The sequence below is a fragment of the Colletotrichum costaricense genome, assembly GCF_030867565.1.
Source record: "Colletotrichum costaricense strain IMI 309622 chromosome Unknown Scaffold_2.1, whole genome shotgun sequence".
NCBI lineage: Eukaryota > Fungi > Ascomycota > Sordariomycetes > Glomerellales > Glomerellaceae > Colletotrichum > Colletotrichum costaricense.
In genome coordinates this window covers 1,144,542-1,168,018 of record NW_026848231.1, presented here as the reverse complement: position 1 = coordinate 1,168,018, position 23,477 = coordinate 1,144,542, and the positions used below count along the sequence as shown (strand labels likewise).

Here is a 23,477-nt window from a genome sequence, read left to right as displayed (position 1 = left end):
TTGCTGCCACACGTCAACTGCACGCCAACCCGTAGAATAAAATACCCAAGAACAAAAAACCTCCGGCCGGCCGTTTCCCCCTCCACCAGGGCCGCAAAAATAGGCCGCGCTACTGTGGCAAGGCCAAAAAGAGGTGTGTGCCTTGGAAGCCTCTCGTTTTGGGACGAGGCCTCGGGACCTTCGTGAAAGGGGGCGGCTCACGACCCAAGGTAAGTAAAGGTCCCTAAACTCGACTACACGCGCCCCCAAGAGAAGTTGCACATTTGATGCGTCTCCCGTCCCGAAGCGGATGGATGGAATGGATGATAGGACAGACATGTTGCTTTTTTGTGATTTGCCCACCTACACGCCTACGCCTGACCTTGCTTCTTTCCGTCCTCCCCGGAAGCGGTTGGTGCATGGTTTCTTGCAGACTGCTTGCTGCATTACGATGCCAATGTGATTCACAGAAGTTTATCCCCGAGGTTTCCCACTTTGGGGTCTCGGGGGGGGGGGGGGGGTTGTACTTTCTCGAATAGGGTATACCGGGACCGAATTAGTTGTGATTTTCCACTATACATTAATAAACAGAAGCAAAAGAAACATGTTTCTCCATCTTCCTGCACGTTTTGTTTTCACATAATCGGGTTCAAGCAACAGCACCGCGAGAAATGGCTGCCGCTTTTATCCCACTTCGTACCATGTTGCGATCCTCTTCATGGGGCGTAAGCAGAAGCAAGTTTGGGACGAAGCAAAAAAAAAGGGGGTTGAAGAAGCTACAAATACTACAAAGTACATTTGCGTGATGTGTGGGGTAGAATTGAACAAAAAACAAATAATGAGCGTTTAGAAGATAACAAAACAAAAAAATGGTCAAAAGTACAAAACAAAATAAACAGACGTCGTCATGGATGCGAAAACTGCGCGTGTGTCATCCGCCATGTATGCAAAATGCGTCTTTCCATCTGCATCTTTCTCCCCTTTTTGTGTTTTTCTCCTTCCACCCACAAGACGCCCAGGCATCATAGCCAGCTCACCACTAAAACCTCTTGTCCGTTGAATTCAGTACAGCCAAGTTTTCGAGAGTCGATTCTGCAGGCGTGTTGGTGTAGTAGACAACCAAATGCTGCAGGAAAACTGTCGAGTGCAACCGAATTTCGAGAGAATTGGCAATGGTAGATCCTTGGATGGGGCCAAAAAGAAGTTGATGACAATCGTCGAGAAGAAAAAACCAAAATCGTCTAAGGGAGCGTCGAGAGGGATAAAAACAAGCAGAAAGGCCGTAGATTGCGTGGTTCGCTGTGTTGCCCCCAAAGTCTATAGTGTGTGCGTTGTGTCATGAGTCGAGATAAAGGAGTAGGTCGAGAAAAAGATGAAGTTAAAAAAGGTGACCCGTGGTGTTCGGGGGTATCTCTAGAATTAGGCGGATGGGGAATCCAGCAAAACAAAAGGACAATGCCACTCGAGAGTCGCAGGTATGAGGTAGAAGCCGAAGTGAACATGGCGAAGAAGTATTTATGGCCTCGGTGGTTCGAGGAAGAGCTGGCGCAATTCTTCGGGCCTTGCGTTCTCTGTGCTTTTCGAACCCAAGTCGTTACATGAAAAGACGTCGGGCAAATTATTGCAGATCTTCCTCCCCTACCAGCTCGCTGAGTCGAAGTGGGAGGACGGCGTTCGTGGAGGTCGATCTGAATGCTCCGGATGGGTAGTGTCGTTCCAAGTTGCATGATGGAGATCATCGCTAAAGGCAAGCTCCTCTTCATCACTGAAGCTGCTGCGTGTAGATTGTGTCTCCAGCCGGGGGCTCAGAAGTTCCCGGTGGAGACATTGAATGCTATAAGGGAGGGCCGCCCATTAACTCCTGCGTGCGTTCTCGGCAGGCAGCAGGGGTAAAGCCGGTTCCGACCTTGTTAGCGACGATACGCCATTTCTCATTCTCGTAGTCTTGTAGCGCGGTGCGAAGCTTTTGGTCCTAGAGGAATATTCAAGTCAGAATGCTGTGCGCGGCCTTACCATGCCCCGCCGTCTGGCTGTGCTGCATGGCATCGTAGTCAGGGGAGGGAAGAGCACATACCGTTTCGTCGGTCCATTGGGTGGTCTTAGCTTTGAGCTTCGTACAATAGCGCACCTGGAGTGTTCCTGATGATCTCCCCGGGAAGAAATCCGCGATTTGCTTCCATGTTAGGGATTTGTTCTCTTTCAGATCGATCAGGAGCTGGTCGTCTTCGGGTGTAAACTTTAGCTTCGGCCCCCTTGGCCTCGGTGCCGGAGTCGGCATGCCTGCTTGTCCCACGACGCTCGGGGCCCCGCCTCTGTCTCCGCCGTCACCATCACGCCTCATCATCTTGGAAGGGGGTCCTGTATCGGGTAGTCGGTGGTGATGATGCGTAGGAGCCTGGACTTGCTGGGTCGCCTGCGCATAGGCGGTACCCAGAGGAGTCTGTTGCATGGTCTCGAGGTCCGTCTGTTCAAGATCGATCCCGGGAACGGACAAGTCAAGCTCGTCTGGTCTCGGTCTTTTCGGTGCTCCATGGGGCGTATGAGACTGCGTAGGCGTTGTCATGGATGGATACAAAGGAGCGACAACCGGACCCGGAGCGCCGTAGTGAGGCGGGCCCAAGTGCCGGGCGTGGCCCAGATGGTGCCCCGGATCCATTAGAACCTGGTGGGAGTGGTGAGAGTGGTGAGGGTGCTGCTGGTGTTGCTGCATGCCAGGATGATGGGAGTGATGGCTAGTGGGCGGCTCGTGGAGAGTGGGCGTGTGAGCGGCGCCATGATGGAGAGAGCTCCTATGGTGTTGATGATGTGAGGGTGTCGTGTCATAACCATGCTGCTGTTGGCCCTGGTCGCTCGGATGCGACTCTTGTGCAGAATAATCGACATTGTAGTCCCCTACTCGATAGTTGCCCGCCAGCGTGCTTCCGGCACATGGGTCCCGCCAGAGCGAACCGCTCTGGACGGTCGCCGGGCTCTGAAGTGAAAGAATTGGTTGAGCGAAGGCCCTCTCGGGCGGCGTCGGGAGAGGTGAGGGCTGTTGGTGCGACGTTGCGGGGTCGCGATGGTGGTGGTAGTCTTTCAAACTGCGATCCTGTAACAGCGCTATGGTGTCGCCGTGATGAGACCCCCCCTCCAGACTCAACGAACATTCGTGCCCGGGAGGTGTGGAGAGAATTTTCGCGGTATTGCTGGCAGCGAAGGAGAATGGTGTCTAGTGGCAACGGTCAAGCCCTTGCCAGATTTTGTGGTTGTGATGATGACCAGGTTGAATCTAGCGGTAGTGATGTTGGGGAGAAATGAGGAGAAGGACGAAGACGACGACGACGGTGATGATGATGACGACGGCTGAGAAATAAGACCAAGTTGGTGTTGCGGTTTCGTAGAACTTGACTCCCGGTGGTGAAGAGCTATCTGTCTGTCTGTCTGCACGGCCGGACGGATAGTTCCCTTTGACTGGCGTAAGGTGGGAAAAAAATTATTAAGACGAAATAAAGGTCGAGGTAACCATGCTACCCTTTTTCAACTGGTTGTTGTCACGCGCCGTTTAAGCTCACGGGATCTTCCCTTGACTTATTATAAATCCCGTTTGGCCCTGGACAAGTAATATAGTAGTGAAGGGGTCAAAAGAGAGGAAGCGCGGACGTGGGCAAGGGCTGCATTATATCGTCCGATGTGCCTTATCGAAAAGAGGAATAGAGGGCTGTGTGTGGACTCTTGCTCTGGGGGTAGAGAGAAGGGGACGAAGGAGAGGAGAAAAGCATGCATGGGAGGGGTGAGGCGAGAGAAAGAGGGTACATCAACTGCCGCTGCTTTTGTCACCGACATGTCAAGCACATACGCGATTCGCCATGTGCGAGACGTATTCTGTTCCTGAGTAGGTTGCGGAGACTCAAGTTAACCTTGCCCAGTAGGTGATGACGGTAGCATAATTTGGGGATCTTATGCCATGGGTTTCGCTGCCGGATATAGAAGCAGGAGTGCCCCCGGCCGGCGGTGATGATGCAACTGGCGAGGAGGTGGGCGTAACAGTGGCCAGCCTACATAGTATGATGGGCAGACAGGGTCGTCGGGGGAGACAAGCAATGGACCATTTCACAAATCTAAGAAACCTCCGGATGGATTCGATCCAACCCTGTAGAGGGAGGCCGGACGACCCAGAGAGAAAGAAAAAGAGAGAGGTCTGGAAAACGCATGGAAGAAATCCAAGCACGTTCAGCCGAATGAGGGATACAAGCTGAAACGAGCCCTACCATGCGCTCGCTGGTTGGGAAGGGCATAGCAACTAAGCAGCAGCAGTTCAGAAGAAGGCCGCCCATGTTGCTCGGCCCCCTGCTTCACCGGGGAGAGAGAGGGAAGGGGAACCAGGGTGGCAGCTCTTGGCTCAACTCAAGGCAGTTGACTCTTGAGTGCGAATGTATGTGAGCCTGTGTGTGGGTGTGCGCGTGTGCGTGGGCTCGGAAGCTCAAAGTCCCTGGGTCACCCTTCCCCTGGCCTCCGTCCTTGACGGGGGGCTTGCTTTGGGTGGAAAACCACCAGCGAACAGCGTAACTTGGACAGCTCTGCCCATTCTGGAGAATACAGTGGAGTCTGTTGGGGGGCAAACAGCAGGTTTTGGGAGAGAAAATGGCTGGATGAGCACCGAGAAGTCATGCCTTGGCCCTGATGGGGGTATATCTGATGCAGGGAGGGTATACCAGAACCATGAAGAGAAATCGCCGCTCCGGTACGCCATAGGGCCAGAGAGACGGTAAGGTTGCAACAACCACTCGACCTAGTGGGCAGATTGCCGAGGGGTGAGAACAAGGGACTGCCGGGTGAGAAAGACGGAGGGCACCAGCTCAAGCTGGTTGTATCCATTCGCAACGTCAGTCAGAAAGAAAGAAAGAAAAAAAAGACCCTTTCTTTTTTAGTCCTGATCCCCTTTGCCGTCATCGGTGGCAGTGAGGGCCTGCTTCCACGTTCGAGGACCTGGTCAAAAGCTTCGGGATCGATTCGGAAGGGAACTGCAGTGGTCCCAGGAGGCAAATCATCCCGGCTGACCCAAGATGAAGACGTCCGCAGCAGGGGGATTTGCGTCCCAAACGCCAGAAAAGGCGTGTCAGTCGGCCTTCGCCTCGATGTCGATACGGTCAAATCTGGCAGGTCCCACAGGCAGATGCCAATGCTAGAGGAAGAAACAGAAAGGAATACGACTGCGAAGGGACATGGCCGAGATGAGAATGACGGCGGTGCCACGGTTGAGGTTCAGGTTCGGCAATGCGGCGGCTGTTGGACCAGGCGGGCGGCGCGCGCGTCGACTAGATGGGATGGTCGTAGGGTTGACTTGCACCGGACCAGACAAGACTGGTTAGCCTGTGGGGTAACAACTTTTTCCAATGAGGATATTTTTTTGGGGACTTGGGACGTGTGCGACTCAATGACCAGGTCGCACGATGGTGCCGTCGTCGAAACCATGGGATGATAGAGGTTCGCTCAAGGTGATTATTCGTCTGTTTGCATGGGCGGGCGGGCGCGCAAACGTGCACGCAGCCGCCAGCAGTTCGAGTTCCTCTCGTCTTCTCACGAACTTGAGGGCATCCCCATATTGCCAGACGCGTGCGCTCAAGACGCGCACATAGTCTCCCGCGGCCTCCCACTCGACCGTACCACCCCCCCTCTTTCACCTAACCGTGAGCCGGGAATGTGGTGGGTGTAAGCAAAAGGACGGTACATGGCGTAAGAAATCCCCCCGGCTTTCGGCAGCAAGGAGATTGTGCGACTCAATGCACATCCCAGACTTTCGGTGCTTGATGGTAGGTCGGTCACAAAAAAAAAAAAAAAAAAAGGGCCTGGGGAGTGGCTCGACACTCGACAGGCTCGCTCTCTCGCCGCTGGGCAAAGGCGAAAGTCGCAAGTACCTTCCATGGCTCGTCAGGGAGGGTAGGGCCGAACCAGTAGGAAGGGCGCTTGGACGAGAAAACCTGGGACGAAGACTCGACGGGAGGGTGGCCAAGGAGGGCACTCGGACAGCAAGAAGGCGGATGGCCGACACAGTTTGGTTTGGCGGTACGTTGGAGAATTGGCTCGAGATCCTCGTGTGGGCATGATGCGGCTGGCGCTCGCTCGTTGCTAGTGCTGGCGGCCAAGTTGACCTCATCGAGACATGACGGATCATGGGAGGGGAGGGATATGAAGCTGGAGCAGGGGGTCAGACGGGTATCGCATGAAGGAAACGCGTTTCACGCATACCTGGCAATTAAAAGATCAATTATGCGACCCAGGGATCCCGGGCAATCTTTCTAGAAGGAGTGGGACTCTATTCTAGCGTGTGGTGAGGTGCTCACCTTATTTCTTCGTCGCTCAGCTAGGGGGAGGACTTTGGTCTTGGGGTCCCATTCTAGAATTTGAAATCGGTGACGGGGGGGGAATCCTTTGGGGCGGTTCCTGAAGAGACGGACGAAGTGCCGCGAATCAGATGGCTGGGCAGCGGTCAAGTCGGTCGACTCTGTGGGCACGGGGGATGTCGATCAGACGTAAAAAGAGGGCTTGGAAGGTGACGGAGTCGACGATGATGTGTGGTGATGAGGTGGAAATTGGAGGAAATGCAGGGCAGGCCGCAGATGAGATGCTGATGCGCAGTCATGGAGCAGATGACGGATGGGCAGATGAGACGATGAGAAGAGCCCAGGAGGCAGACGAGGCAGTGACGGAGACGGAGAAGGAGACAGAAAGAGAAGAGAGACTCAGACAGGGCCGAGACTATCGAATGACGGGAAAGGTAAGAAGGGGAGGTTCAGGCTTCGGAAGGTAGGCGCCGGGGACGGGAGTTGAGTGCAAGACGATTGAAGGAGGAAGAGATTGCGAATCTTGGAAGCAGCGACATGGAAAATGCGATAAATGCAGGTCCGAATTGAAGCGCCCGACACGCCGCAATTTTGATGTTTATTTTTTCCCTTTAACATTGAAAAAAAGTGTGGTTGGTTTGGTCTCAGATTTGGGTCAAGTTCATCTCACTTGCAAGTCACTTTGCTGGAAAACCAGGTGGAAAGATACATGAATTACCGATATACACTTTCCCCCAGGTGTGCCATCCTGATGCCGAGACTTTTGTCTCGGCTCTTTGTCTGTCCCAGGAAAGAGGAAGGTGCGATCTACAAAGTACAGAGTTATTGGGAAGATAATACCTTCCATGCTTCATTCACGGGCCATGGCAATTTCCATCATCACCTCACTTTGTAGAAATTAGAGATGAGACATGGCAGCCAGGCCAGACTGTCCACAAGCAAGGCTGGAACACACACAGTTCGCATTGAGGGCCAAGCCTCCAGGTTCGACGTGTGTCGGCAAGGCAAGGTACCTCGTGCACGGAGCAAGGTACAAGAATCCGTACCTTACAGACCCCAGGCAAGGTACCTTATCTGGTACTTTACAGGCTTCCTAGTTAGCCGCGATGGTTTGACAGATGGGGCCGGCGGGTGCGCGTCAATGAGGTTGAGTGTCGTTGTGGAAGAACGGACGCAATAATCCTCGGCTCACGATCCACTCTTTCTCAGGTACCTACCTCCCATACCAATGAATATCCATACCTAAGGTACCTTAGTCTCCATTCTCGGAACTGGGTTACTGCAGTGTTGCGTTCTTGCCTCCGCCTATCACGATTCTGCCCATCGTCGTGTAGTTCTTGCCGTGCCTGCCCAGCCTTGATGAGTAAGAGAGCGTCTGTCCACCTCTGGAAGTCATGTACTGTCGTCAGCCTGGCCCCTTCTCTCCTTCCGTCCTGACGTAAGGCGGGTGGTATCTAAGGTAAGGTAAAGGGCGCCCTGACATCGGGTTCCTCCCAGATTCCGTCGACCGGGACTGTAAGTGACGGCAAGAACGGCAAGAACTCGCTACCTTAGATGCTCGCTCCTACCTTGCTGTACCCTGCCCTGCATGTTTGCATCTGCGGAACGGAAGATGGAAGGAACGAACAAGACAGGAATATTTTGAATGTGTAGATACTTCGTACTCCGTATAGAAAACTTTGGAGGAAGTCAACGAAATGGAAGTGCCATGTCGATGGTTCCTTCCCGTTCAACACTAGGCCGAGAATGGGCAACCGGCCAAGAAACCCAAGGCAACTTAAGTTAAGGTCGGCTGCCTTAGGTTGCCCTCATCTCACGTCTGGTCTGCGCCTCTGGATGACTGTAGCAGTGCAGAGAGATGGGATGGGATGGGATTCTCCATCTTCCATCACCAATGCCTGCCTTTGCGGCTTTGCCAGAGCACATGCATGATGCGACGGCCAACAGTCCGAAGCCCAGATGACCACGGCAATCTTCGTCATCGTTCTCGTCCCGCATCGGAATAGATTGCTATTGCCAATAGTCGACCCCCTCCCCGATGCTGGAGGATGGACCCCGGAATGCCCAAGCACGCCAACAACAACCTACGAATACGCAGGTACCTTGCCATACCTTACAAACACTTTCTGGCCAAAGGTAAAGCATCTTGCATCCGTCTCTACACTAGAGGGCGCGGCGCACCTATTCCACCGACCACACCGCACCACCCGACTGATCCTTTGCTGCATGCGAGCCCCTTACAGAATGCCTGGCTGACTTCTTGCATGCATCGCATGGCTTGCATCTCGGTAGCTCGGCTCAGAAAGGGAAGTGGTGGGTAGGGTTACGATTGCGACTGCCAGCGGTACATCGTCCTCGCCCACGTTCATGGGCTCATTGAACGTACCGATCCTTACCACGCCCTTTTTTCCGCTTCAGCTCTTCATCCACTTTCCGAACCGCGATCCCCCACGAACATGACGCCGCTTTGTGGCCTCGCCTTCGCGTCGCCCTTTTTACCGCATACTTTTCTGACTCTCTTACACGTGTCTGGGATTATCCTCTTCGCCCAGTCTTGGACGCTCGAACCCGCCGCAAAACCTTCTTTCACATTCTCGAGTCCGGACCGTCGGTATACACCAGATGACAGCCGGCGCTGTGCCTGTATGCAAGTTGTTGTTGCAAGCCAGGGCCAGCCGTGGCCGATTCTTGGACCTGCTGGAGGGGCCTCTCCCCGGACTCGAGCCGAAAAAGTCTGCTGCGCTTCAGAGAAGGGGCATCATACGATCAACCTCGTTCCTGTGGCAGCGGTGCCCCTGCATCGCCTAGGGAGCCTCCAAGGGCCCTGTATCGCCTCAGCCCAAAGCTTGATGAACCTTCGTCCGCTTGGCGGTTTGGGTATCCGGTCGGCGGAAGCCGTCTTTTTCCAGTAAGGATATGGAGTACGGAGTACGGACGGTATTACTAATTACCTTGTCTTTGCGTTGCACGGCGCACGTAGGGACATTCTCTTCTGTCTACCTACACTATCCGTAGTCCGAGGTGGCTAGCTACTATACTACACCCCGCACACTGCAACCACCACACTTACAAACTTCCGCAACATGACTTTGTGCTACACCAAAGAGCCGCTTCTTCGTCTTTGTCCAAAGTCTCGCAACGAATCTAAAGCTATCAACCCGTACCCTGGAGCCGAGACTAGCAATCGCTTCCGTCCACCGGGTCCCCCCACTTGTCTCGAGGCCTTACTGCCGCTTGGCTTTTGGGGATTTTTGGAGAAGCCCGTTGAGTCGCGGGTGTTTGCAGGCAACCGGGTAGGGATCCCCGAGGTTGTCACAACTCACACTAAACTTGGTGGGTTTCTGTGCTAAACAGCAGGTCAACCTTGAATGGGCTCCAGGGTTCTCTGTCTCAATTCTCACGAGCCTTCGCTGCTCTTAGTACCCAGTTTCTTGTTCAAGGGACCCGGTCAGCGTTTTCCTTTCGGGGACCCTTCACGAAACCAGCCCTGTCCAAATTACAACACCTGTCCTCCAGCTGAAGGTTAAAGCTGCAAACGTGTCGCGGGTTTGCGCCGGCCTGCCGATTCCGAGCGTCTCCTGAGATCCGCGACAGTCCCTCCACAAGACGTTTGATTTACCTTACGCCACCTCGCGCATTTCGGCTCGACTGACCAGAAACACAAGATCGTGTCCAAGCCTCGCATCAGCTGAGAAAGACGAGCACGATGTCGATACGACAGCGAGCCAGCCAAGGAAATTACCGGCTTCAGCTGACCTCCTGGATAACTGCCGAGAGGAACTTTTTTCACAGCAATCACGAAGCAGAGTCCAGTAACAAAGCAAGAGCCAGAGCCATCTCCGGGCTGCTTCATCTCCACTCACCAAGCCCAATAGTTCGTCCCTACCTTCTTGGAGAGCTCGCCCGATGCAGTGCAGCCTCCAAGTGAGTCGACGGGGGTTGACCCAGAAGTTATTTCGATGTCTTCATGCGCCGCCCTGTGGCTCATTCCACATCTGCTCGCGTGCGGCGTCGACCCTCTCAGATCGCCAATTAAGGCCCCCAAAACAGCCACATCTCCACGACCAAAAATATCCGCTCCTTGCCACACTTTGCTTTTCTCGAACCCTTGTTCGTCCAACGAGGATGCCAGGACGAGCCACCATTCCCGACGGCCTGGGCCAAGAGACGCCCAGTACGGAATGAATCGCCATTGTCAGCCGCACCTAAAGCCCATCCCGACTCCATCTCCAAGGATGCCGCAGGGCGATGACGTTTCGTTCCGTGCTCGCAATCTTAGGACACAGACAAAAACGCCCGAGAGGGACGGAAACGCGTTCGCTCTCCATGGCAATATCTCAACCACGCTGTCGACATATTGGCCATGAACCCCTCCTTATCATCTCTCTACTAACATGCCCCAGTTGCAATATCTACAGGGCAACTAGCCGCTCCAAATCGATCCAAGTAGGAGCGTTTCCGTCGCATCGGTGCTGAACATCTAGCTGCCCGTCCAGGGCAACAAGCAGGGGGTGCGTTTTCCCTCTCTCCTTCTCCCTTCCCGTTCTTAATTCTTGCCCTGGCGCATTAATGCATGAAATCTCCAATTTGCGCGGACCATCTACCCCGCTGAATCAGCGATTAGAATGCCCACCATCTTCAACGGCCTTCCCGCCGCCTTACCATTTGCAGCCCACGTCGTCCGAAGAACAAGCATCGACGTCGCGCGAAAAAGCCAACGGTTGGAGCCGTAAGCGGAATACGGCATAGTAAAGGCCACCACCACTTCAAAGCAGGCGGCAGGAAGTGGACGACATTGCCTCCACAGCTCCTCCAAGGTGACAGCTTTGTCGTCACAATTTGCAGCTCAACTCCCTTCTTGGACCCTGGGCCCGCGTTCACAAGCAGCCATGGTGTGCCTGCGTACCTGTTTTCTGAGATGATCCTTTTCCTTCTCGGCATCCTCCGCCTGTACCTGCATGCAGTCCGCATGCGCGCAATGGGGGATTTGGGGAGAGAAGGGGGGCTGACACGCAGGGCCCCCTGCCGGCCTTGCTGCATCTCCTAGATGAGTTTACTGCATGGAAGCCTTGGAAGAAGTCCACGGAAATTTCTATTCATGGTAACCACAGCACTTCGTACACTGCCGCCGCTGAAACTATTCCCATCTTGGAGACGCGCATGAACGGCTTGTTATGGGAGGCGCAGCCGCTCTACGTATGTAGTGTACGTACGTTTTGTTATTATGTGCGACTGATAATCCTCACGTTTATCAAATATGGCCATGGTTTACAGAGTAAGGAACGATACCAGCGGCGAGGGAGCTTTTCTGCTCAATCGACGAGCTCCCACATCTGGCGGTTTGGTAAGGTAGTATGCTCATCCTGTGCAATTCCTTGACCATGTTCGTGAGAAATTGACTTTTTCTTACCAAACGATCTAGATGGAGATGGAAGCAAGGATAGAAGAAGTTACTGTCAGGCAGTTGGCACCACGTTTCTCTTCACTCTCTCACACAGTTTTGATGTTCGCTTGCGATTTCTGTGACACCCGCCGCCGCCGCCGAGCCCACTCAACATGTCAAATGCAAAGTGACACTTGGTTGACAAGTCATGGATTGCATGATGACAGAAGAGGAAAAAAAAATCTCCCCTGATCTTTTTTTTCTCTCGACTCTTTGAAAAATAATACTCGGACAAAAAAAGTACAGTTTGGTTTCAAAATAAAAAGAGCCTGGGCTGTCAAAACCTATCAAACGCCGCTTATTTGCCTTTAATCGCACACATGTTCGTTCCTCCCCCCTTCCCCCCTGCCCGCGATTTCATCCTTCCCTCCCACCGCTCGCTCACCCTTCCCCTGGCGTGATGCTCGCGTTTCCCGAAACTGCCCTTCTCCCTGCTCGTCTCTCTTCTCTTCTCTCGTTCTTGAGAATCCACCATCGTAAAACATTCTGCCCGGGAATCGTGGTGCCCCCGACCTTAACGTTCCTTCTCGCCATCCAGGAAAAGACATGTCCCGGATACAATGCATTAAGTTTCCCATTGATCAGCCACCCCTCCCCATCTCTAGCCTATTTTTGTGTGTTTCTTTTGAGCGTGTGTGTATGTATACGCGTGCGTGTAATGTCCGTTTTGGGTAGATGAAGGGCTCTCTCTCGGTAAGGCAAAACTCCTCAGCCTCAGCCTCGAAATGCCCATCTTCCCTTGAAACGCACAACAGCGGCCGCGTGGACGAAATCTTGTTCTCCACCACCACCACCGCCGCCTTAAGCACTTCCTTAAGCGAAGTTGTCAGTCCTGTCGACCCAGATATCCTCGAGCTCCGCAAAGCTGTGGAAGTGCACGGGACGGTGCTGGTCGCTGTAGAACGGCAGCGGCGTATCGAGCTTGACGTGCACGGGCTTCTTCTCCATGCCCGCAAAGGCCGAGCCCATGAAGCTGTAGTTCCACATGCCGTTCTCGGGCACGAGGAAGAAGCCGCGGAAGCGCGGGCTCAGCAGGAGCTTGCGCTTCTCGCCCATGGTCGTCGTGAAGCCTTGGGGCTGGTCGCTCTGCGTGTCCCTGTTCTCGGCACCCCACTTGTAGCCTGTGGGGGTGAGGCCCCAGGCCGAGAGGGAGACGGAGCCGGGGGTGAAGGCCACGTTTACGGTGACGGTGTCGTGCTTGTCCCAAGCCGAGCTGTGGGCGTCGAGGAGGCGAGCGTGTTCGGTGACGTCGGCGGCGGACATGTAGGGGAGTTCTGCACCCGAAGCGGTGTGGATTACGCCGAGGGGTTCCATACCCTCGAGGAATTCGTGCTGGGGCAGCTGTTGGGGGAGCTGGACGTTGCGCAGGCCACCGATCTGAGGGATCATGACGATGCACTTGATTTCCTTGACCTGGTCGTTGTCCGGGGCGGAGGATCCGTAGAGATAGCCGGCGACCTGGACGCGGAGGTCGGCGATAGTGATGAAGCGCTTGAGGATGTTGTTAGGCATCACGTATGTGATCTCCTCGAGGTCGTTGTCGACAGATGAGACGTAGATGTTGTTTGCCTTTGTGCGCAGGTTGGACGTGGCGATGGCGCGAGTGCGCCACTCCGTCTTGGACGCGAATGTCTGCTGCTCGAATTGAGACGTTGTTGTGACGATGATTTCCTCGCCGTGGACGTTTTGTGTCTTTGTCGTCACAGCCGTCAGCTGCTGCTGCTCCTGCTGTTGCTTCTCGATCTCGGCGGCCTGCTGGCGTTGCATGGAGGGCGCGGAGATCTCCATACCCAGAATGATGTCACGGACTTCGCTGCTAGTAAGACTCGAGACGTTGACGTTGTTCTTCTTTCCATAGTCGTTCAGGATAAGATCGCGCAGCTGCGTCTCGACCTTGATCCAGTCCTCGTCGGAGAGCGTCGGCCAGATGTGGTGGTCCTGTGTGATGACCGTCTTGTCCGGACGCAGGATGAGCTTGGTCTTGTCCGGGTTGACGTGGAGGGCACGCAGAATCAGTATCAGACGGGAGAAGGCGGTGTATGACGAGATGCTCTTTAGCCACTCGTCGTAGAGGTTGAAGAGTACCATCTGCGGCTCGGTAGCGCGAAGAATCATATCTCCCAGCTTCTCGACCTTCATGGCTGCCTGGAACGGAAGTTGCAGCTCGGAGGCTCTAATGGCAATATTGGGGAAGTCGAGCAAATGGACTTCCAAGGGATCCAACAGACCCTTGCGGGTGACGATGAGCTGCTTCGGCTGCTCTTCCACGGGGAGAGAGCGGATGAGCGCCGCTACTTCTTCGGCTGTCTTCCACTTTGCCAACTGTCCAAGACGCTTCTGACCAGCCCAAACGCTCGTGTGAATAATCTTCAGGAACAGTTGACCGGTTCTGGGGTTGAAGATGAAGATGGCACCGTTGATGGGCTTGGTGGTCAAGTTACCCTCAAAGGTCTTGTGAATCGTTACACGGTAGACGTTGGTATCGTCAATGAAGAGCTGCGTCTGGTTGCTGAAGAGTTCAGAGTAGTTCTGAGAGTTGAGGAACTCCTGGTTGCTCTCAGAGGCGTAAAGCTGCAGACCCTTGCGGATACGCTCTCTCAGGACGTAGAGAGCGGGGTTAGCCTTCATAACCTTGGCCATGGCCTGCTGGATGAGAACCTTCAGACCAGGGAAGTACATGCCGTAAGCAGAGTACAGGTTGTAAGCCAGATCGATACCAATCATGAGACCGGTTGCTGAAGGATAGATACTGGCACTGTCCGTGGTGTAATCAAGGTACTTGGCACGAGTGTATCTCTCAATGTCGTGAGAATCGTAGTCACCATATCTGAGCTGGACATCGATCCAGAACTTGTTCGTAGTGGTGGGCTCGATAACATCCTTGGTGTCAAACAAGGGTGAAGGTCGAGTGACGTTCCACTTGTGACTAGCGAAGAGAAGAATATCGGCGCAAGAACTGTTCATCTTGTAGGACTTTCTGGGATGAATCGTCTCCTTCTGCACCGTCTCAATTCCGAGGGACTCGAGCTCCTGGTCAAAGACCTGACACAAATCCATGACGACCGACTCGTGGATCTTCTGCCACAAATGGGCGCGGAAAATCTGGATGAGCGAAATCTTGAGAGTAGGGATCTTGCCGTGTAAGAAGATACCAGTCAGATCAAGCTGGACTTGGAAACCGACGTAGACGTTGGCTCTGTTGATCGTAGGTGACCACCAAAGGGTAAAGCGTCTGTTGGGGATTTGGTTCAGACCGGACCGTTGAGCGTTTGTCAACTTCTTGAACTTCATGGATTCTGTTGCAAAGTTAGTTAAAATGTTTGAGTAGGGATAAACACTTGAACTTACCCTCGAAACCGCTTGCTCTTTCCCAGAACAAGCCTTCCCATGATGGGAAACCCGTTGCTTTGAACAGCGTGTGCTCGAGGATGGTCTCGACACCACCAAGAGCTTGGATAACATCGGTACGGTAAGCGTTGAGGTTCCACAGTTTTCCGTCGTGCCTCTGGCTAGTCCACCAGAAAGGGTTGTTCTTCATGAGCTGATAGATCTTGAACTCTGCGCGAGCGCGGAATCCCTTGTCGAAACTCAAGGTGCTTCTGTCCTTCTGGAAGAGAGTGTTGATGCGCGGCAAGCCACGATCCCAACTATCCTCCAAGTCCTCAAGAGTCAGACGGCGGTTCTGCTGGTTCGCTTCCAATCTCTTCTGTGAGTATTCTGTCCAGACTCGCTGCGAGTCAATGAACTCGGCCTCCCACGGAATAATGTAACGGAAGATATTGGGGATGAGCGTCTCCTCGTCATGCGTCATTCCGGCGCGGTAGTGCGTGACGCCAGTGTCAGTCTGCTTTGACCAACGCTTGTCACTGGCAGGGATCAAGATGTGCGATCCAGAAATCATGCCCAAACCTCCCAGCTCCTTGGGCGTGTAGAACACTGCCGGAGGGAAACGAGAGGGCATCTTGGAGTTCAGTCCGATCTTGACTCTTGTCTGAATCTTGGTCTCACACTTGACAATAGTGTCAAGCAAACTGACGGTAGACACTGCTGCCTCACGATAGTACGTAAACAGCGCGATCAAAGCAGTGTTCCACTTGTTGGCAATCTTGGTGAAGGTTGTCGAACCCGATGACATGAGAATTTGACGGATTCGGTTGTTGAACTTTTGAATGTCTTCTTCCGTGACTTGAAGGAAGGCGTGCGCCGTCCTCTCCTTGCTCGTGTTGTCAACCAAGGACCAGACACTGTCCTTGACTGAGAAATCGTCATTCTGGTTTCTGCACTTGGGCAGAATGCGAACCTCGAAACCGCACATCGAGAACAACAAGTTCGGGTTGTCACGACTGTAGACGCTGGCGAAGCTGTCATCCCACTCGATTGTCGTAACAGAACGAGGCAGACGGTTCTTCAGATCCCAGAAGACGGCTCTGCCCAGGTTGACATCGTGTCTCATGAGGCGCATACGCGAGTCACGAGGCCAGCATTTCTTACTCTTGTATCCAATGACGTTCTCAAAGTTGGGATTAGGCTGCTCAGTGAGGAAACGTTGAATGAGATCTCGGGATTCATCAGCTGTGAACCGCAAGAAGACCCAGATCTTGTCAATGTAACGGGTGTAGAGACGGATGGGGTGTCTTGTCTCAGTCTCCCTGTCGCGGAACTGAAGGAAGTCGTTGGGGCTCTGGGGAGGACCCGCGATCTCACTGGCACGCTGAGGGCCAAGGAGAAGGAGGTCGAGCACGAGACCGTAGTACTGGAAAACGAATGCAGAGAACTGCAATCCACGGATCATACCGTAGCTGTTGACATGGTTCATGTCCTTGTACGTCAACTGGACGTTGTTCTTTGCAGTAATGTAATCCGCAAGGTTGTGATCCATGATCAGCCGGAGCAGAGAGTTGAGCAAAGTCAGCTCGATCTTCTCGTATACCTTGGACAGCTCCGTTTCGATCATGACGTTGCACTCTCCATTCTCAGTCTCCCACACCTTGTCGAGGTTGTTGATACCTTGAGCCCACTTGTAGGTCAGGAGCGGCGGTACTTCGGAGTCTGAAGGCTTGATCCACGCGGGGAACAGGTGGCGCTGGTCGGCCTGGTACCAGAGGTACTGGTCGAGATAAGCATCGCTGATCTTCTCAATGGGTTCAATGTCATAGACAGGGTTGATGGTGCTGTAGTTGTCGTTCATATCGATGCCGACTTCCTTGAAGGCGCGCTGGGTAAGGAGGAAACGCTTGATACGCTCCAGAGTGGTGCCGGGACTGTCATATGCCTGCTCAATCAAAGCCAACTCCTCGCGCTGACTCTGGTTGAGACGGCCCTTGACAGAGTAAGCTTCTCGCAGGCGCTCCAGTGCCAGAATGAGAATCTTTGTGTCGTGCTTGTAGGACACACTGGGGAAAGGGATGGGAGAGAACTTGCGAGACTCCAACCAGTGAACAGTGGTGGTGTAAATCGCGACAGCCTCTTCTGAAGAGACGTAGGGACCGTCCTTCATGTGGTTGTGCTGTCTCTCTTGCTCGGCCTTGAGCCACAGTCGGGTGAGACGTCCGACGTTCTTCTTGGCCACCGTCTTGTCAACCGTTGCGCCACGGCGGATACGTTCTCGGTTGTAGTGAGCGACAGAAATCCACCAGTCGGCCTTCGCCTTTACATAACGCAGGATGATGTTCTCGATGGGTGCCGGCAGACCAGGCACCTTCCAGGGGATGTTACTCTTCCAGCATCTCCATGCCTCAGACAAATGCTGAAGGACAGTGTTGACCTTGTTTTGCTTGATACCCTCGGGCATCATATCCATCAGATCAGCCATCACGGACGCACGTAGCTCGAGATCAAAGTGAGACTCCACACGCTGCTTGGTGACTGTCTTGGCAACACCCTTGCTGTGGCGACCCTCGAACTGACGGGACAACAGGTTTCCGAGCCACCTCTCGAGGAGGGGAATAATACCACGCATGAAAAACAGCCAAACTCTCCAAGCGGGGGCCCAAAAACCGCAACCAGGACCCTTGCCGACGGGAGCGGAGTTGAAGCGGTAGTAAATCAAGTGCTTCAAGTCCTTGCAAGAACGAATTTGGTGCATCAGCTTGTACTTGTAGCGGTACATGCCGGTAAGCTGGCCGACGTGGTTGAAAGCATAGAGAATGCCATCGGCGAGTTGGAAGGCGTCGATATTGCCAAGGCGGTACTGCACCTGGGCATCTACAATAAGCTTGGTCAAACGCAGAATCTCACGCATGAGATGGAATGCGTTTCCGAAACGGGATTTCTTTCGCTCTTTGGTAGTCAAGGTCTTGACGGGCTTCAAATTAAAGTTGTAATCGAGGTGAAGATAGGTCAGATTCTTGCGGTGAATAAGGAGATTGAGCATGTTGAAACCCTGTCTGCAGACTTGAAGACCAGCTTCAACCCAGTCAATCTCAGTCTGCTGGAAGAATTTTGTCTGCTTCAGGTTGCGCATCAGGTTTTGGTTTTGCTGTGCCTTGGGCTTCTTCTTGTGTAGTTCATTCAAGACGAAGTTCTTGAGCAGCTTCTGGTAAGAGACGCGGACCTTGACAGGTGGCTTGTCGGAAGGAGGATGCTCCAAGTACCATTGCTTGATAAGAGGGACATCCTGAGCCCGCACCATGCGACCTGACCGACGATCGAAGGGGAAAGGAGCCCACCACAACTCAATTGCCGACGCTGTGTCCTCGTTGGTCAGTTCCTCCTCTCCGAGGAAAGGCTCAAATTCGACAGGGAGTTCAAATGCATCATCCTCGGGCTCCTCATTGTTGCCGGGACCAAAGATTTCATCCTCGTGACTGATAGTGAGGTTCTTTGGTGCCACCGCGCGTGAGGAGATGGGGTGGATTCTGCGGTCAAAGTGGAAAGCGGGAAGATCGGGATTCTCTGATCGCTCAAAGACCACCTGGGGGTGAGAGTGCCATGCTAGATGCACACTTCTTGGAAGGGAGTTGTACAAATAGGGGTAAGCCACCCGGAATTCTGTGCGAATAGCGTTTCTGAAGATGATGCGGTCGATGGCGTTAAACTCTCCGAAGTCCTCATCGTTGGGATCGATATCCTTGTACAGAGGCTCGAACCGTGGCCCACCGGGGAGGGCAACATTGAGGGCCTTTCCAGTGAGGAAGCTCCTCAAATCGAAGAGGTGGAAGTAATTCTTATCCACCACGTCAGAGATGAGAGGTCGACTCAATCTGAAAAGCGTTGCCATTTGTTGTAGGTTGAGGTTCCACGACCGGTAGCTGTCTCCGTTGACATGAGGAGTATCGAGTAGTGGCCTGTGATCATAGAACCACTCGAACACGGCGGCATCCTCCTCTTCGTTCAGCTCCATCTGAATAGGCTCCAAGGGCTCAACATCCTCGATGTTCTCGGACCAAGACAGAGGCGGTTCTTCGTCGTCGAAAGGGGGGAATCGCATGCGCTTGAAGAGACGTCTGTCGGCCTTCTCCTTCCTCATAAACGTCCACATCATTGCCCACTGCGCAAAGAAGACAGGCTCAATGACTCTTGGGATCTCATTGACCAACGTCAAACAGCCGTTGACATGGTACAGAACCTTGACTTTCCTGTCAGACTCCCATGGCATTGGCATATTTTCGAGAAGCTTCATGACAGCATGGGGCATGAACTTCAATGCACCAAGGTAACTACGCTTATCGCTGGTGTACTTCTTTTGCGACACATCACCAATGTCCTTGACGATCTTGCGCAGGTGCTCAGGGGGCATATCTGCCTTCTGTGTCTCCACGAAGCCACCCTTGCGCTTCTCGCCGAATCGGTTGCGCTGATTTCGAAGCCATTCCTTCTTCTTTTGAGCGAACTTGGCGATCTGGGGATCGGTCGGAGGGCGATAGCCAGGCGGCGGGGGAGCTGGTGCGGCTGGTGGTGGAGGGAGGGACGATGATGGAGGAGGAGGTGGCGGCGGAGGAGGACCCCATCCGGGGGGTGGTGGTGGTGGAAAGGACATCTCGACTCGATGGTTGACTCGTCTCGTGTGGGTGGGTTGAAGGAGGTCGTCAAAGTCGAGGAGTCGCAGTCGCGACTTTCAAGACGCGAAAGTCGTAAAGGAAGACGCAGCGCAATTCGACTCGATGCTCAGTATCGGTCTTGAGCTACGCTGGGATGATGAAAACTCGGTCGGTGGCCTCGCGGGAACTCGCGGCGATGAGACCAAGGGCGCAATGTTGTTGGTATTAGGCGTTGGGTGATGAGTTCATCGACCTTGACCTCGCCGCGCCATCGAAATTTTTGGGTAATGCAGCTCTGTCCCAGGACGAGGAGGCCAATTGATTCTGCGCTAGCCTGTTTCGGAGAGGATGGATCACGTGAGGACGTGAGCTCGAGTTTCCTGCGGCGCCACAGATAGTCCGGTGGGTGGGCGAGAGCTAGGGAAGGATCCACTTCTGATGGGTGTGGCTGGTGCGTTCAGAGCCTCAGAGGTGAGTCGAACATAGGTAGGCAGGCAGGCAAGGAAGGCACTCTCCCTGGTGAACCAAAGGAAGTGCCTGAAACTTTTCTTAGCGTGGCTTTTCTCGCTGCCACCCGTCAGCTCCACAGAGCCCAGCCAAAAATTTCCACAAGTGCCGCAACACAACACCCCGCTGCCACCTGGACCACGGTTTGCCAGCTGTTGTTCGCTAAACCCTCCTCCCCCACCAAAAATTCCCGTCAAATTCTTGCACAACCCGAATTTGAGGAGCCCCTCTCGACAGGTTGACCGAAGACCCCCCGTGACAAGTCCCGACGACAACACAACTTCCGTCGATCCCGCGCTTCCCAGTCGCATCAGCCAAAAACGTCGCCTGAACGAACCGAAAGCGATCGCCAACATGTCTCGATTTTTCCGCGGCGGAGACGACAGCTCCACCGACTCGTCTTCCGACGAGGAGGAGCTTTACTCCGAGGAGGAGGAAGAGGAGGAGCAGCAAGACCAGGAGGACTCTGATGAGGAGGAGGAGGAGGATGACTCCGACTCTGATTCCGACGACAGTGATGGTGGAAAGAAGGCCGGTGCCTCGCGTTTCCTTCGCGATGCTTCCTCAGAGAGCGAAGACAGCGAAGACGAGGAGCGGGTAAAGGTCAAGAGTGCCAAGGACAAGCGTATCGAGGAGCTCGAGGCGACCATCAAGCTTATCGAGAACGGCCAAAAGATTGGTGACTGGGCTTCCATTTCCACAGGTAAGATACGACGGAATAAATCGACCACGAGATGCTCTAGACACGGGCGCTAACGTCCACGCGCAGAATTCGACAAGCTCAACCGCCAGGTCACAAAACTTCAAGAGGGTGGCAAGACCCCCAAGGTCTACATCAAGGCCGTTGCCGAGCTCGAGGAGTACATGAACGAGGCTATTGCGAAGCAGAAGGTCACTCCCGCCAAGAAGGGAATGAACGCCACCTCTGCCCGTGGATTGAACGCCGTCAAGCAGAAGATCAAGAAGATCGTCAAGGACTACCAGTCCCAGGTCGATGCCTACAAGGCCGACAAGGATGCCTTCATGGAGTCCGAGGAGGAAGAGGAGAAGCCCGCGCCCAAGGCCAAGAAGACTGCCCGTTTCGTCGACACCACCGAGGAGGCTGCAGTGGGCGATGACGATGAGGGTTTTGCTACCGTCGGAAAGGGTGGCCGTACTCTGCAGTTCACCCCTGAGAGCATCTTCAAGCACCTGAGAGCCATCATGGAGACTCGCGGTAAGAAGAACACCGACAAGCAGGAGCAGATCAAGATCATGGAGAAACTCAACGAGATCTCCAACACACCCTACCAGAAGATCCGCGTCCTCCTCACCCTGGTCTCTACCCGCTTCGATCTCGGTTCCGGCGGTGCCTCCTACATGCCTGTTGATCACTGGAAGGCTGCCGAGAAGGAGCTGAACTCTCTTCTCGAGGTCCTCGAGCAGAACAAGGACTACATTGTTGTTGAGAACGCCGAGGAGTGGGATGATGATGAGAAGCCCCCCGCGTTGGAGAAGGGCCAGAAGTACATCAAGGTTCCTGGAAGCATTGTTTCCTACGTCGAGCGCCTCGACGATGAGCTCACTCGTTCCCTCCAAAATATCGATCCCCACACCTCCGAGTACATCGACCGCCTTACCGATGAGGGCGCCCTCTACAACACCATCTTCCGCGGCATGCTCTACTACGAGTACCTCCGCAAAGATGCCGAGCTCGAGATTCCCCAAGAGAGCATCAACCGTGTTGTCACTCGCCGCCTCGAGCACGTCTACTTCAAGCCCGCCCAGGTTGTCAAGATTCTCGAGGACAACTGCTGGAAGAACGTCCCCTCTACCGTCGAGTCCGTCATCACCCCCCGCGACCAGGCTCAGGATGCCAACAACCTCGTCAACGTCCTTTGCAACTACCTCTTCACCAACGCCGAGGGCATTCTCCGCGCTCGTGCTATGCTGTGCCAAGTTTACTTCCTTGCCCTGCACGACGAGTACTACAAGGCTCGTGACATGATGCTCATGTCTCACTTGCAAGAGAATATTCCTAACTTTGACGTCCTCTCTCAAATCCTCTACAACCGCACCCTTGTCCAGGTCGGTCTCTGTGCTTTCCGCCAGGGTCTCGTCTACGACGCCCAGAACACACTGCAGGAGATCTGCGGCAGTGGTCGCCAGAAAGAGCTGCTTGCTCAGGGTGTCATGATCCAGAGATACAGCCAGGTTTCACCCGAGCAGGAGAAGCTCGAGAAGCAGCGCCAGCTGCCCTTCCACATGCACATTAACCTCGAGCTCCTCGAGTGCGTGTACCTTACCTGCAGCATGCTGCTGGAGATCCCCCTCCTGGCGCAGACTGGCTCCTCCCCCGACGTCAAGAAGCGTGTTATTAGCAAGACTTACCGCCGCATGCTCGAGTACCACGAGCGCCAGATCTTCACCGGCCCTCCCGAGAACACAAGAGACCACGTCATGCAGGCCTCCAAGGCCTTGGCTGCTGGCGAGTGGAAGAAGTCCACCACCTTTATCCACAGCATCAAGATCTGGGACCTGATGCCCAACACCGAGGACATCAAGACCATGCTCTCCAAGCAGATCCAGGAGGAGGGTCTGCGGACATACCTCTTCACCTACGCTCCCTTCTACGACACCCTGGCCGTGGAGACGCTGAGCAACATGTTCGAGCTGGACGCCAGCAAGGTCCTCGCGATCGTCAGCAAGATGATCAGCCACGAGGAGCTCGCAGCGTCCCTCGACCAGGTCACATCGACCGTCATCTTCCGTAAGGGCGTCGAGCTCAGCCGTCTGCAGAGCCTCGCCCTTACCCTCTCAGACAAGGCCAGCGCGCTCATCGAGACCAACGAGCGGACACTGGAGCAGCGCACCCAGGGCTCTGCCAACGCGTTCGAGAGACAGGGCGGCCGCGGCGGCCGTGGCGGACGCGGTGGCGCGAGGGGCGGCAACAGAGGAGGCGCGAGGACGGGCGGCAACCCCCAACGGCAGGCTGGTGGCACTCAGTTCACGGGCGGCGCGTTGGGTGCTGCGGTCCGGGGTTGAGAGTGAGAGTGGAAGAAGAAGAATCGAAACGGGGGTGGGTTCCTGGGGTTTTCACGCTTGTATCTTGCATTAGGGTTGGGTTGCTTAATCCAAAATACCGGCCGCGCGGGGTTCCAGAAAGAAAAGAGAGCCTTGGCTGGTTAGGTGTTTGTAGCTTCAGGGAATAGAAGCTGATAGAGTTACGTCACGTCCAACGATGCAGAGTGTGTATGAATGTCACGATTT

The 23,477-nt window shown here is 54.3% G+C and overlaps 4 protein-coding genes across 4 annotated transcripts; 2 read left to right on the top strand and 2 right to left on the bottom strand.

Annotated features, from left to right (window-relative positions):
• Nucleotides 1-1,813: 1,813 nt before the first annotated feature.
• Nucleotides 1,814-3,826, bottom strand: CCOS01_02008 (MYB DNA-binding domain-containing protein; the record flags this gene model as incomplete). Its single annotated transcript, XM_060450200.1, has 3 exons — nucleotides 1,814-1,951; nucleotides 2,054-3,067; nucleotides 3,815-3,826. The coding sequence occupies 3 exons, from the start codon at nucleotides 3,824-3,826 to the stop codon at nucleotides 1,814-1,816; spliced, it is 1,164 nt and encodes a 387-aa protein (XP_060318850.1).
• A 4,929-nt stretch (nucleotides 3,827-8,755) lies between these two features.
• On the top strand, nucleotides 8,756-9,211 carry CCOS01_02007 (uncharacterized protein; the record flags this gene model as incomplete). The annotated part of the gene is made up of 1 exon (XM_060450199.1): nucleotides 8,756-9,211. One exon carries the CDS (start codon nucleotides 8,756-8,758, stop codon nucleotides 9,209-9,211), a length of 456 nt encoding a protein of 151 aa, XP_060318849.1.
• Nucleotides 9,212-12,555: 3,344 nt separating this feature from the next.
• Nucleotides 12,556-19,720, bottom strand: CCOS01_02006 (PROCN domain-containing protein; the record flags this gene model as incomplete). Its single annotated transcript, XM_060450198.1, has 2 exons — nucleotides 12,556-15,038; nucleotides 15,091-19,720. The coding sequence occupies 2 exons, from the start codon at nucleotides 19,718-19,720 to the stop codon at nucleotides 12,556-12,558; spliced, it is 7,113 nt and encodes a 2,370-aa protein (XP_060318848.1).
• Nucleotides 19,721-20,582: 862 nt separating this feature from the next.
• On the top strand, nucleotides 20,583-23,252 carry CCOS01_02005 (eukaryotic translation initiation factor 3 subunit 8; the record flags this gene model as incomplete). Its single annotated transcript, XM_060450197.1, has 2 exons — nucleotides 20,583-20,931; nucleotides 20,998-23,252. 2 exons carry the CDS (start codon nucleotides 20,583-20,585, stop codon nucleotides 23,250-23,252), a joined length of 2,604 nt encoding a protein of 867 aa, XP_060318847.1.
• Between the last annotated feature and the right edge of the window lie 225 nt (nucleotides 23,253-23,477).